The sequence below is a fragment of the Manis pentadactyla genome, chromosome 18 (assembly GCF_030020395.1).
Source record: "Manis pentadactyla isolate mManPen7 chromosome 18, mManPen7.hap1, whole genome shotgun sequence".
Classification (NCBI taxonomy): Eukaryota; Metazoa; Chordata; class Mammalia; order Pholidota; family Manidae; genus Manis; species Manis pentadactyla.
Window position 1 is genome coordinate 31,633,318 of NC_080036.1, and position 14,719 is coordinate 31,648,036.

Consider the following 14,719-nt stretch of genomic DNA (forward strand, 5'->3'; position numbering starts at 1 on the left):
AGGGAGGCAAAGACTGGAGACGGAGCGGGGCCAGCCACAGAGGCCTCGAGTGCCGGCTAAGGAGCTGCCTGGACAGGTGGGAACCACTGAATGGTTGGGGGTCAAAGTTTCAGGACACTCTGGTGGCTGGGGTGGAGAGTGGTTGTTAAGGGGCTGAGCTGGCCAGAGAGGAAGCCATGGCAAGAGTCCAGACAGTCAGGATCTGTCTGGGGCAGCAGAGTGGGTAGAGAGGAAAGACGGACTGGAATCCTGCCTCTCACAAACACCTCCTCGTTGCTACCTGATTTTCACCCTCCTCCATTCTTACCAGCACCTCTTACTATTAGTAAATGATAAAAACCCTTAGCAAGCTAGGTATAGAAAGGAACTTCCTTAATCTGATAAAGACCATCTACAAGAATTCCGCATAAAACATACTTAATGATAAAATACTGAAAGCTTTCCCCCTGGGAAAGGAACAAAACAAGATGACCACTGTCACCACTTCCTTTCACCACTGTTCTGAGGTCCTAACCAGTGTGATAAGGCAAGAAAAAAAATTCATAAGGAATGGAAAGGAAGAACTAAAACTCATTATTTGAAAATGATCTGATTGTGTCCATTAAAAATGTGAAAGAACATAGAAACTCCTAGAATTAATATGCAAACTCTTCAAGGTCATTTGATACAAGGCCAGTATTCAAAACAATTGCATTTCTGTATATCAACAACAATCATACAAAAACAGAAAAATTTTAAATGACACAATTTACAACAGCATCAAAAAATAAAATACTAAGGAGTGAATCTAAGAAAGATGTGCAAAAACTACAAAACACTGTAAAGAGAAATTAAAGAAGACTTGAGTGAATGGAGGGCTATACCATTTAATCTGTTTCTTCTCATGACCCTGATCAATACAATATGAGTTGCAAATATTTTTCCTAGCTTTGTCATTTGTCTTCACTCATGCTGATTTGATTACATAGAAGTTTTTGTTTTGCTTTTAATGTAGTAAATTTCATTAATTCATTAAGTCACTTGTTATGGCTCCTCATTTTTGATTCAGAGTTAGAAAGAACATCCTTAATTCCAGTGTTATAAAGTATTTCTCATGTTTTCTTCTAGTAACAAGATTTCAGTTCTTTAAATATTTTATCCTTTTTATTGCTATTGTAAATGGACTATTTTCTTCTATTATACCTTTTAAACTCGTTATTTGTACAAATGGAAGCTATCGATTCTATACAAAATTCTCTTGGTTTTTCTAAATATGTGACTTTACTATACCTAAATGATGATAACTAACTTCTAGTATTTATAACTCAAATTTCTTTCTTTGTCTGGTTATATTGGCTGGATGCTTAAATACTGCCAAATAATAGTGGTGACAGTGGGCACCCTTGTCCTTGCTCTAGAGGGACTGAGTGACTGATGCTGACTTTTCATTATGTTAAGAAAGTCTTCAACCATTTCTATTTTTACTGCGTGCTTTTTTCTATCAGTGGGAATTAATTTTTGTCAAATGCCTTTTCACTATTTATGGAGATGACCCTAAAATTTTTCCTTAGATCTATTAATATGATTAATTATATAATATATCCTTGCATTCCTGGGATAATCCCACTTAGTCATGCTAGGTAATTTTTTAACATGCTTCTGGGTACTGTTTGCTAACATTTTTATTAGGACTTTAGCATATATACTCATAAAAGTGATTGATCTGTGGTTTTCTTTTTCGGATCTTGGTATCGATGTTATACTCATTTCATTAAAAGTCTGAAGTTTTCCTTCTTTTTTTATGCTCTGAAATAATTTAAGTATCATTGGAATTCTTCAGTGAAACTGCTGGGACTAGTGTGCTGTGTGTGTGTGTGTGTGTGTGTGTGTGTGTGTGTGTAGCAGGGGAGACTTTATTAGTTCTATGGAAATTAGTCTGTTTAAACATAACTATCTTTTTTGTAAAAGTTACATTTTCCCAGAAAAATGATCTAGTTCATCTTTTAAAATATATCTTTTATGGAGTTGAGTAATATATACTATGTTTATATTTCATGTTTATAGATTGGAAGACTCCATGTTGTACAGATGTACATTGTCACCAAATTAATCCTTAGATGAAATCAACATAAAAATCTTGACCAGTTTTTTTGAGGAAATTGACAGTATGATTCTAGCCAAGTTTGTCTTAAAGACAAGGAGGCTGTGAGATCCTCACAACCAGATATCAAGCCCTATTATAAAGATCCGAAATAAAGACACTGGGGTATTGGTGCAAGGATAGGCAACTAGAGCCATGGAACAGGACAGAAAGCCCACAGACTTCTTATATGCAGTCACTTGAGTTATGCCAAGGGTGGCGCTGCAGGGCAGTGGGGAGAGGACGGGCTTTTCCAGAAGCGATGGGTCCATCAGGTACTCATGTGGAGAAAGGTGTCTGGGCCCCTATGTCTCACTATACTATTTTTAAAAGAAGGCCCGACTCTAGTTGAATTCTTTTTCTGGCTGTGACCCTCCCCATGCAGGGCTGTGGGTCCCCTCCCCTGCTACACCCAGGGGACCCTGGCGGAACTCTGGGCACGTCCAGGGCCCGCTGGGCTGCATATCCTGTCCCTCCAAGGCTCAGGCCAAGTGTGCCAGAATCTGCCCGGAGAGCTGACCCTCTGTGGTCAGCAGAACCTGGGCTCCACACACCCGCCTACATGATCTCCAGAAAGTTCTTCACCTGCTCACTGAGCTTTGGTGCCCCGGGACTCCTACATGGGTGCTTTGGGCATTACATCCACTTGGGCAACATAAGGAAAGCTCCCATTCGTGGAGGAGTCCCCAGCTTCCCCGGGACAGCCAAGTTCTTCTTGGGAGACTTCTTTCAAGTCTCAAATTTTATTTTAAATTTTATATCTAATTTGTGTTCTACTCTACATAAAAGGCTCTACCGTGTTAGCATATAAAAATGCATAATACTTATGCCCTCGAATCTTCTGGAAAGCCTCACCTTGTTTCTCTGGAGTTTGAATCCCACCTCCACCATTTACTAGCTGGGGGGCCTTGGGCAAGTTACTCACCCTCTGTGGGTGTTCTCAGATGTGAGTCGGGAGATAGCAGTGGGTAAAGGGATGCTATGGAGGCGCTGCGCTTCCTCACAAGCAGTGGGCAGGGCCGGCCCCCTCCCTGTCACTCACCTTTGATGCGCCCGGTGACGTAGAGGAAGCCCTCGGCGTCCAGGCGCCCTGTGTCGCCAGTGCGCAGCCAGCCCTGGTCATCGATGGCCTCCCTGGTCTCAGCCTCCATGTTCAGGTAGCCCATGAAGATGTTGCGGCCCCATAGGCAGATCTCGCCCACGCCGCCTGCGTCTGGGTCCGCCAGCTTCGCACGGCAGCCTGGCATCACCTTGCCAGAGCTGGTGTGAGGGGAGGGCCTGCTCAGAGGTAGGGTTCCTCCAGGCCAGACCAGGCCTGCCATGAGCCCCGGGGCCCCAGCCTCTCAGGGTCCGCCAGGGAGGGGAGGGCCCAGGGCCTTTTGTATTTTAAAAGGCGGCAGGGCCTGTGGAAGGTGTTCAGTGAACGACTGGGTCAGCAAGGTCCATGGGCGACTTGAGCACTGGTGGGTGTGGGGGTGCGTTTAGGAGCCACTGACCCTTCAGCTTGCCCAGATCTGACTGTCCCCTGCCCACTGGAGGGCTGGCCCTGTCCCCTGGCTCCCACCCCAAGCGGAGCCTGGGCCATCAGTGGCACTGGGACCCTCACACAGGCCTCCCTGTGAGGGAGGGGACAGGGAATTTCCTCCATCAGAGCCCTGGTGGCGGCCCTGGCTGGGAGGCTGCTTCCAGCCACAGGCCCATGTGACGCTGGCAGAGGCCACCCGCATGGGACTGAGGCCTGGCCGAGATGGAACTGCCGGTGCTCAAGGACCCGATCAGCAAGGGTCCCCGTGGGGCGTTCAGAACGTGCGAATGTCCAAGCTGGGCCGTACCTGCAGAGCCGGTAGTTGCAGGGGCTGGACATAAAGTGGGGCCCTGAGGTCTCACTGAGGCCGTAACCCGCATACAAGCGGATATTGAGGCCCAGGAAGAAGTGCTGGGTCTCCATGGACATGGGGGCTGCTCCGTAGAAGTGCTTCTGACACCTGGCCAAGCCCAGCGCCTGGCGGACCTTGGCCAGCACCAGGAAATCAGCCAGTCTGGCCGTGAAGGGCTTCAGGTCACTGGTGGGAGAGGAGAGCAGTCCACAGAAGGAAGCACAAGCCTGGATAAAAGGGTCAGGCTGGGCCACACACTGGCTTCCCTGCTCCAGTTCCCTGGTCTGGCTGCTGGGGCCAACCTGCCACATCGCTGTGGTACTGGCCCACCTGTGAAAGGTGTGTGTGCGTGTGGCTGTGTGCAAGTGTGTCCTGAGCCAGGAAGTCGGACCAACAGGTCCAGCTGTGAACGGGCACAGACAGCACAGCGACGCACACGCAGACTCACTATCCGTGCGTGTGAGACGTGAGTGACCCCATGGAAGCCCACGAACGGGTTGTTCATGAGTGTTCCCTTCTCATGCCTGTGCAGAGGAAGCTCTAGGTGCACAGACACACATGCACACCTCTCTTGAGCCATGATACACTTTCATGGACGCGCTAGTAATGGAAAGTGTTCTAGAGGGAGCAGGCTGGATGTATGCCATCACATGGGAATTCAAGGAGCAATCAGAAGGCCGTGGGGCCTGGGGCAGTGGCTTGGGTGCAGAGAGGCTGGAGGAGCTCTGTCACGGAGGCCCTTTTTCTAGCCATCTGCTAAGGTCAGGGCACTGTGTCAGGAGCTGCTCCCGGAGAGAGGAGAGCCGCCTTGGGGGCAGCAGGCCAGTCCTGGTCAGGGCCCAGAAGTGGGGTGACTGTCTCTGTGGGTTCTGGGAGGAGCGCAGGGGCTCAAGCCTGGCACTGACAGGGCCCTGCGCAAGTACCCCAAAATGACAAGCCAGTGGGGCCAGGCCAGCCCTGGCCAATCAGATCCTCGGTTGCACACTGGGGTTGTAACCCACCCCTGCTGCCCCCCACTGGCCTCCTGCCCCCCGGCCTCCACACCTGCCCGGGCTGGTGAGGTTGTGCTGCAAAGTCACTGACATGGCCCACAGCAGCATCTTGCGCCGGATGAAGCCAGACTGAGCCACCACCTCCTGGATCCCTTCCATGATCTTCTCCCAGACGCGAGGCACCCCCAGATGGGATGTGGGCTCCACCTCCCGCAGTGTGCTCACAAGGCTCCCCTATTCATCGCAGAGAGTGACACCCCAGTTCAGGGCCAGCCAGCATCCACCAGGCCCCTATTGCCAGTGTCACATACTATTGGCTGTGACTCAACAGCCATCCCTTACTGTCCTTTGCTAACAGAACTCTGATGTCATCATATGGCCAGATGCTTCAGAAACACCTCAGTCCGTCCAGCCCTGGGGACACTGACTCTCCCAGTCTAACTGGAATGTGACAGGCCACACCCCTAACAGGGACTGGTTTAGGAGCAGACATGTGGCACCACTGGGCCGGTGAGACGCGGGCTGGGGGGACATCTGGCAGGGGCTTTGGTAAGTTCTCCTTGGGGACCCAAAGCATCATGGTTTTGGGGTGAGGGCAGGGCCGTGGCCCTCTGTGACCCTCTTGGCCTTGTGCTGGGGATGGCCTGTGCTCGATGGCACTGTGGACCCTGCGAAGCAGCCAGACCCCACTTCCCTTTCCATAACACCGTCCATTTCCCTCGGTGCCATGTGAACCGGGCTGAACTAGACTTCTGGTGTGTGAGTGCCAAGGACCGGGCGCACCCACAAGCCATGCGGATGCTGGCGCCGCCCCCACAGGCAGGCAGACACTCTCACCTTCAGTGCGTTTGGCTCAGCAAAGCAGACGTGGGCTCCCCACTGGATGCCTGTCCACAGGTCATAAATCTGGGCGGCAATATGGCTGAGAGGCAGGTAGCTAACCACCACCTCCTGTTGCACCTCCGCATGCTGGATGCCCCCGGCCTGGCTGCCGTACCGTGCTGTCCATGTGATCTGGAGGATGGCAGCCGGCCAGCAGTGTCCAGGAGCAACTCGGGAAGGGCCTGCCCTGAGGCCACCCTGGGGGCTTGGGCTACTTCTTGGGGACCCACAGTTTTGCTCTCCTGGGCATCTCTGCAGGAGGCCCCCAAGGACAGGCCTTCCTCCCCGCCCACCCCCTTTCCTCTGCTGGACCCAGTCTGGACCACAGACTGGCTGTCCTCCTCACCCAGCCCCCGAACTTGGTGCTGCGGGGGCAGGACCACTGCCCAGACCCACCCCCGGCCCCCCGTCTGGGCCCCTGTCCTACATTGTCCTGACTCAGCATCACGCCCTTGGGGGGCCCGGTGGTGCCTGACGTGTAGATGAGGACACAGCGCTGGTTGGGTTGCTGGGCGGCAATAACAGCGTCCAGGGCCTCCTCAGGCACCAGGCTCCCCAGGCCCAGGAGCTGCTCCATCTGCAGCCAGGCGGGAGGGGGTGGGCTGTCCCAGTCAGCCAGGTGGGCCGGGCAGGCCCACCTTACACCCCGGCCCCCTCCTACCATGTACACGTTGGCCATTTTCTCTGCAGGAGGCTCTCGGTACACCACCACCGCCTTCAGGTGTGGCAGGTTTTTCCAGATCTGTGTGGACAGGAAAAGCCAATGGGTTTCATTAAAAAAAAATTCCCTCCTGAGAAGAGCCCCACCCCCAGGTGTCAGTCTGCTGGGCAGACACAGGGGTCACTGGGTCCCCAGCTCTGCCCTCTGACCCAGCAGGGCATGTGTCCCTCTTCATGGAGTTCCCACTGAGAGAACCCAGCAGCAGGAGAGGGGCGGACACCAGGGGGTGGGGCAGGGCTCCCCGTTAAAGGAGAACCAGAGTGGGACCTGGCTGGACAAATGATCATCCAGTTACACAGCAGAGAGGGAGACAGAGGGACAGACAGGGAGGGAGAGACAGACAGGGAGGGAGAGACAGACAGACAGACAGGGAGGGAGAGAAAGCACAGCTGTCTCTCTGCATTGAGGTGGCAGAGACCGGAGTTCAGGAAAGCTGATGCGACAGCTTTGCGACCAGAGAGGAAAGAGGGATGCACGGAAAGTTCTGGAACTTTGGCTGAATACTGATCTGCACGTGCACAGGGTGAGATTCCATGAAGCTGGAGGCAGACAACGAATGGGCAGGAGAACAAAGGTGAGCTCCTGCAGGGCCAGATGGCTGGCACCCACCAGCCGGATGCAGGGGCTCCGGAGGCGTCCAGCAGGGGCCTGCGGCAGCCTGGACCGGCTTTGCAGGGCCCCCTCAAATGTGGTTAGAAGGCTCAGGAGGGATGCAGGGTCACACGCCCATGAAGCCAGCCCTGCTCAAGAGGCACGGACCCTAGGCCCCACCTAGACTCTGGGGTTTGGGGCCTCCCCACGCCCCTCCCGCCCTGGCTCCGGGCCCCGGGGCTGTAGGAGCCACAGCCGTGTAGTTGCCCTCCTTCTAGTCCTGGTCGGGCACCCGCAGCAGAGCAGGTATGCTGGACAGAGATGGTGCCCCAGGGAGAGGCAGGCCCCTTGGTTTCTCTCACGAGTGGCACTTATGGGTCCTGCCAAGAACCTGGTGGGAAGGGCCTGAGCTCCCGTCTCCCACCTCCACTTCTACGAGACGGGGCTGTGAGCAAGCCACGCGCCTCCCTGGCCTGTGACCACGCCGCCCCCCAGCTGCCCCAAGGGTCAGGTGTCCCGCACAGCACCTGCTCCTCTGTCCTCAGCCGCCCGAGGCCCCTCCTCCCTCGGGCTCCTCTTCTCTGTGTGTGAACTGGAGAAAGGGTGGGAACGGGGCATGCCTTCCACAGTCCCTCTGTGCCCTGGAAGTTCCCAAGGTTTAGAGAGGACAAAAGGGCCACACACTTGCTTCCGTGTGAGTCCAGACTTAACAAAAGGCCCATTTAAAAGCACTTCCATGGTCCTGCTGGACTGAGTTACAGCCCCTGGAAGGATGAAGCCCTCACCCTCAAGGTCTTACAGAGGAAATCGAGCCCAAGCGAGGCCCCTGGGCTGACTGACCCAGTGTGGCTGGCGCCCCATAGCAGAGGGAGCTGGACTCAAAAGCCAATGGAGGGAAGGGGACACACGGGGCATTAGGGCAGAGACGTACCCACCGGGGTGCAGGTGGGGACAGCAAGCCCCAGAAGCCACCGCTCTTGGTGTTTGCCATGGTGCCTTCACACGCTGAAGCCGGGGTGGGTCTGAGCTCTGCCCTCCCAACGGCCTGAGGCACTGCTGTCACCCTCAGCTTTGTCCCCGAGGCCACATGAGAGCTGAGCTCAGCCCCCTTGCCCGGGCCACCTCTCAGTTTAACCCCCATTGAGAGGCTTTTGCCCGTGGTCTGAGCTCCCCTGGCTCCTCCTCTCCCTGTGAGCCTGTGTCCCGGGCCAGGCTGCTCATAGTGCCCCAGGGAGCCATTTGAAAACCACTCTGATTTGGGGACGCCCTCCGAGCAATCGTGCACAGGGGTCTGGGCTGCCTCCTGGGCCTGCCTGGGCTTTCTGGGGGCTGCTCACAGGAAGCAAAGGGTCCAAGCTGTGTCCCCCTTTCAGCTTGAGGGGAACCTGCACTGGAGCAGAGGGAAGGGGCCTGTTCTGTCCTCTCTGGGGACTCAGGTCTCACAGTCCTGGAATGTCAGAGACCACCTCTCACACCCTCATGCCCAGGTGACATCTGCAGAGCGAGAGCCGGGCCGAGATCATCCCAGTGGCCTCTGCTGGAGTGCAGGGAGCTCCGGGGGTTCCCTGCTGGGTACAGGTGGGACACAGGGGCATCCCTGGGCCACCACACCCAGTGTGAGCACGTGGAGACAGAGCCAACCAGGGATGGGTCTTAAATGAATCCGGGGGCATCTCAACCGTCCAGAAAGGGCCCTGCCGCTTCAGGTGGCTTTCTGAGTCTCTGCTCTGTCCTGCTTCTTCAGGAGACCCTCTGACTCTTGCTCTGCTTTGGCCTATGGCTGCCCACACGCTATGGCAACCCTCAGCCCAGCTCCCACTGAGTAGGACTTGAGTGCTCAGGGTGTCAGAGCCCTGGGCCACCCTCAGCGCATGTGACCTTCCCACTGGCAGAGGACTCCAGCCCCACAGGGGAGACCCTGCCTGCAGAGAAGCCGTGGGAGGCAGCAGGCTGGCTGGGAGTCCTGTCCCCTGCTTCCAAGGTGACATGGCTGCCCCTTAGGCTTTCTGGGCCCCAGTTGCCCAAAGGCAGGCAAGTTGGTACCCACTGCCCTGCTGTGTATGTCGGTGTGGGCGTGCTGGAAGGGAGGGTGGCAGAGCCCTTGTGAGCTGCAGGCTGCAGGACACATGGCCTCTAACCCTTGCCAGCCACCCCTTTCCCGCAAACCTTGAGGATCTTTCCCAGCTGCTCCTGCGTGTCCACCACGATGATGTCGGCGTGGGAGTCGTGGGCGATGTACTGGCAGGCCTCGGGGGAGCTGGTCGTGTAGATGCCGGTGACAGTACCTCTGCAGGGGCCCGAGGACTCATGTCTGATGGTGCAGAGGCCCCTCTGTGGCCCAGCTCCCCGGGGGTATAGGCGGGGCTCAGACACGAGCTCAGCACAGCCGCCCCAGGCAGAGAGGGACCAAAGGGAGCCCCTGGACAAGATGGGATGTGGGGAGGGGGCCTCTAAAAAGAGACAGTGACACCTCCAACCCACTGGAGACTCTACTCCCACTCCAGGCACTCACCCTGCAAATACTGTACCCACTGCTGAGAAGAACCACTCTGGGGAGTTGAAGCCGAGGATGGCCACGCTGTGGGTCCGCTCCAGGCCGAGCTCCAGGCCAAAGGCAGACAGACCAGGTCAGCCGGCAGGGGAGGGGCTGGCTTCCCATCAGGCCCCCTTCTCGGCTGCAGGGGACCCTGGAGGCCCACCTCGGGGACCTCCCTCCCAGGGCCCACCAGTCAGAGGATGCCCTAGCTACCAGTCATCCAACAGCCCCTGCTCCCACCCAGGGCATCCCCAGGGAGTGGGGTCCCCAGTCCAGCACCAGACTCCCCAACCCATCTTGAGCATGTTCACAGATGAAAAGCTTGTGACAAGTGTCTGGTTCACTGAGGGCTCAGGAAATGTGAGCCCTCCGTGGGCCCAGCAAACCACTGCCTCAGTAACCGGCAGTGGCTTTGCAGTGTGACTTCCAAAGTCTTGCCCAACGGGGAGTGGGGGTTGTGACGGCTGGAGCTGTAGGGCCCCTCACCTTCAGGAAGCCCTTGGCGGCTTTGCGGGAGAGCTGGTAGTACTGGGAGTAGGAGATGTGCTCCCACGAGCCCTGGCGCTTGAAGCCCAGGGCGCTGAGGTCCCCATACTTGTCCAGAGTCTCACAGAACATCCGGTGCACGGTGTGGGGAGGGTCCGGGCAACTGGGGTCTATGCGCAGGCGGACCCGCCCATCAGCTCGAGTTGTCCAGAGCGCCTCTTCTGCAGGGTGGGGGGCCACAGCTCGGATCATGCCGGCCTGAGCCTGTCCCTGGGGGTCTCTGGTCCTCCATGGGCCGACCTCCCAGGCCTCTGGTCCTGACAATGCCTTGGGCGAGGCTGCCTGGAGGAGGAGGTCTGGCGGTCTTAGAGGGTGGGCAAGGCTTAGGGATGCAGCACAGAAGTGTGGTGGGGGAGCTGGAGGCCTTGGGGACCTGTTTTCTGCCTTCGCACAGCTGGCATTTGCCCCTGAGGCTGGGCAGTCAGTAGTGGGCTTGGGCCTCCCGGCAGAGCAGGACTGTCAGACCTCAGGGGCCTTCTGGGGCTGTACCCTTCCTTGGCCTCCTGAGAATGGGCTGGGGACAGACCCGACTGGACAGAAGGTTGAAGCATCAAAAGCAGCACCCGTCCAAGGGGTTAGAGGAAGCAGAGAAGCAGCAGGCCCCCATCACCAGCCCGGAAGGTCCCCCAGCCCTGGCGATGGCCAACGAGCGGTGGGCTGTTTTTGCAGAGTGCCAGGCATTGTGCCAGGTCCTCACACAGGAGTGTCACCTGCTCTGCGTGGCAGGCAGGGCAGATACAGCTCAGAGTTCCAGCCAGTTTCCTGAGCTGCATAGGGGGACAGCTTGCCTGATGCACGGTTCACACCTGGGAGGCTGTCCCAGGGCGCCACCTGGCCTTCAAGGGTCAGGTGGCCTACCCTGTGCCTGGTGGGAGGATGGGAGGGAACAGAGATTTACCATTTAGGAACAGAGATTTTGGGCAAGCCATTTAACCTCTGAGTCTGTTTTCTTGGGGGAAGGGTGAGGATTCAGGTTTCAGGCTTGATATGAGGGTCAAGAGAAACAGTGTGCATGAAGAAGCCTAGGCACATAGTTGGTGCTCAGCAAGCACACACTTCTATTCCTCCTCCATTGTCCAAGCTCTCCAGATTCCACGGCAGCCTGGATGGAGGCCTAGACCCTTTTGTCCCTGTGCCATGGTGGCCACTCTAAGAAGACCGTGGGGGATGAGAGGGGCAGCTCTGCCCCCTGCTGGCCGGCCCCCTGCAGAGGTGGCCAGAACAGGCTGCTTGTGACCATCCTTCCCCCGCCCCCACCCGGTGCCTCCCCTTGGACACCTAGGCTGCACGTGGACCCTGGGGTTGGCAGGAAGAAGTGAAGATTCTGAACATCCAGGAGAGGCCATTCTCCTCTGTGGAGCCCAGACGCCAACAGGAGGAGGGACGGCGTGAGGCAGGGCGGCCTGCAGGGGTACAGGCTCGGGCGGCCAGTGTCTTGCAGCCACAGGCCCCATGTGCAGTAGAGGCCAAGACCCTGCCTACCCCCACCGGGATGGAGGCCTTTGCCGCCAGCCTATCGCCTGAGGGCAGGAGCGTGAGATGAGTCCCTCTCTAAACCCCCTTCCCCTTGTCCCAGGATCCCAGCCTGGCAGACCCCAGTGATCAACCTCTTCGCCAACCCCTGCCCTTTGTGGACGTCCTGCACACAGAGGACAAGGGCTGTGGGGTCAGCTCAATGGGGGTTTAAATTGGGTTCTGCCACCCCCATCATGTGACCTTAGTATGTCACTCCACCCAGCACCTTTTTAATCATCTTTAAGTGCCTAGGGTAGCGAGCGTGTGGGGGACTGGAGCCCCCGTGTGGTGTGGTGGGGGTGTAAAGTGGTACTGGGAAACAGTGTGGCAGCTTCTTAAGAAGTTAGACATGAATCTACCTTGCAACCCAGCAACTCCCCCCTTAGTAGATACCCAAGAGACACAAAAACATACATCTCCACAAAGACTTGTACATGAGCCTTCACAGCAGCATTATTGTTAATTGCCAAAGAGTGGCAACAACCAAATATCCATCAACTGGGGACTGAAAACTAAAATGTGGCTGTCCACACAATGCAACACTAGTGAGCTCTACAAAGGAGCAAAGTGCGGATCCAGACACAACTATAGCCGTCAAACCAGGCTCAGTGGGGAAGCCAGAAGCAAAAGACACACTTGCCTGGTTCCATTGATATGCGATGTCTGGAAAAGGCAGAAACAATGGAAAGCAGAGGAATGGTACCAGGGGCTTGGCGTGAGGACAGGAGTGGCCACAAGTGGGGACCAGGGCTCACTCTTGGGGAGGCAGCTACCAGGGTTCTCTCTGGAGGGATGGACTGGTTTTAAAGTTGGATTGTGGTGGTGTTTGTGCAACTGCACATTTGCTAAAAAGTGAGAAATCATTTCACTTAAAATGGGTACATTGCATGGCACGTAAATTATACCTCAATAAAACTGCTGGTGCAATGGCAGGTGATCGCTGGCCTGAACTGGTCAGGGACTCTGAGCCCAGCCAGCATGCCCAGAGCCCACCTGGGGTCACGGCTTGTGGCTCTGCCTCCTCTGGCATGGGTCCGTCCCTTTGGCACTTGGGCCAGAAAAGATGTGGGCTCTTCTGGAAGTCCCACTGCATGTACTGGTCACCCGGAGATGGAGAAGTGACTCTAAGTCCTAGAATCTGGTGCTAAGGCTTCCCTCGGCCAAACGCTGTGATGCTGGCACTTACAATCTTTTTTCAAAACCACAGAACAATACACACTAGTTCTAAGCAACAGGAAACAATTTAGAAGCATTGATGCAAGAGGTGACCATTTCTCCTTAATCCTGCCTTGTGGGGATGCCGGAGACATCAGCTGTGTGCATCGAGCAGGCACAATGCTGACAGGGTGAGGTCTGTTTGCTGGGGATGGTGCTGTGGTATTTTATCCAGAGGACGAAAACAAAGGCTCCTGTTACTATTGTACTAAATAAGGGCAGCAAATGCAGGATGTCCCTTGGGGCCAGGTAAGCAACTACCAGCATCATCCTAAATAATGCACAGTAGTAAATAATAAATAAACCAAGTACCCCAGGATTTGCATGAACACAGAGGCACTGCCTTCATTTCCTCAAAGAAATAGGCTCCCTCTCATTTTCTTTGAGACGCACAGCTCTCGTAGCCCACCTTTCGTTTCTCTGCTTTTGATAAAGACAAGTACAGTCCAATATTCCATCAAGGAGAGCTACCACAAGGCAGTGGTGACGACTGAGCCCAGCCTGGGAGGCAACAGGGAGTGGTGGGGACTGAGGCAGGAGACCACACCCCATGGGAAGGGTGGCCACTGCTCAACGCGTGGATTTGGTGCCCAGTGGGAATAAAAACCAAGTCACCTGAAATCTGGGTGTTTATCTGTAATCACCTGAGTTTCAAATGTTGGCTTACACTTTTAAAAAATACTCTGTGGTTCAAATCAAACATAGCCATCAGCCAAATCAAATGCCTTTACCCTCAGTGGCACTGACGTGTCTCCCATTGTGTGTGGGAGCTCTCCAGTCTGGTCACTCAACCACCTGCCCTGCAAAGACACGCATGGCATTTCCAGCTTTGCATCCTCACAGTGGGCTTTTCTGAGGGTAGGTTTCTAGAAGTGGGCTGACTGGGTCAGAATAAAAAAGCCTTCCTTCATCTGAGCTCTTCTCCCCCACTAACCACATGGCCGTGCCTTTCTCCTGAAACCTTTTGCATCTCATGGTGCCCATGTTTCCCACTGTCGTGCCCCATCGCTGGGGGAGGAAAGAGGCCGGAAAACAAGAGGCAAGTCCTTGGGGCTGAGCTCAGCAGGGCCCGGCCAGTGAGGTGAGACTCATCTGAGCCCCCAGACCAGGCAGCAGGAGAGCGGACTGCCCCACCCAGCCTGTCATTCTCCTCCTGCTGAACGAACTAAAAGGGCCACAGCTCCCATTCACTGAGTACCCACCTTGTGCCAGGTGGGCTGTGTGCCACCTGGTTTCATCCCCCTGGCCCTCTGCCCAGTCCCAGCTCACCCTGTGATACTCGGAGGCCGAGTGGGCCCTGCCTCAGCGAATGCGGTGTAGGCATGCGGCTCCATGGTCTGTTCCCTTGGGGACTTTGTTGGGGGAGGACCAGAGTGGTGCCCAATCTCCCTGATTCTTGGCCACACGGTGGGAAACCATGCAGTGGGGGTGGGGAGCACGAGGGACCCAAACCTGCTGCGGATCCCCTCAGCCTGCCCCTCTGGGATCGGGGGACAGCAGACACATAAATCAGGATGAGTCACCGGCCTCATAAAGTGGCCCCCATCCTCCCACCTCGAAGCTCAGCAGGGCACAGATCTGTCTCATGTCCAAGCAAGCTCATGGCTGCACAACAGCCGAGAACATGTCCAGGACCAGGTCACTGCGCCTGTCAATCCATAAGGTGCCCACACCTGCAGCCAGACCTACCCCAGCGGCCAGATGCCCCAAGCAGCAGGCCCGGAA

The 14,719-nt window shown here is 55.7% G+C and overlaps 1 protein-coding gene across 16 annotated transcripts in view; it reads right to left on the reverse strand.

Moving 5' to 3' along the window:
* ACSBG1 (acyl-CoA synthetase bubblegum family member 1) overlaps positions 1-14,719 on the reverse strand; it is a 38,269-nt gene that overhangs the window by 4,025 nt on the left and 19,525 nt on the right. For 4 of the 16 annotated variants that reach the window (XM_036916056.2, XM_036916057.2, XM_057494711.1 and 1 more), the window contains 9 exons: positions 10,205-10,425; positions 9,695-9,783; positions 9,349-9,469; positions 6,532-6,612; positions 6,298-6,447; positions 5,826-6,002; positions 5,041-5,222; positions 3,952-4,326; positions 3,162-3,379 (listed from right to left, as the gene is read on the reverse strand). In XM_036916056.2, the coding sequence (XP_036771951.2) occupies positions 3,162-3,379; positions 3,952-4,326; positions 5,041-5,222; positions 5,826-6,002; positions 6,298-6,447; positions 6,532-6,612; positions 9,349-9,469; positions 9,695-9,783; positions 10,205-10,425 (1,614 nt within the window). Of the gene's footprint in view, positions 1-3,161; positions 3,380-3,951; positions 4,327-5,040; positions 5,223-5,825; positions 6,003-6,297; positions 6,448-6,531; positions 6,613-9,348; positions 9,470-9,694; positions 9,784-10,204; positions 10,547-13,725; positions 13,795-14,719 lie in introns of all 16 variants that reach the window. The other 12 variants (XM_057494708.1, XM_036916058.2, XM_036916059.2 and 9 more) reach the window with 6 other exon arrangements.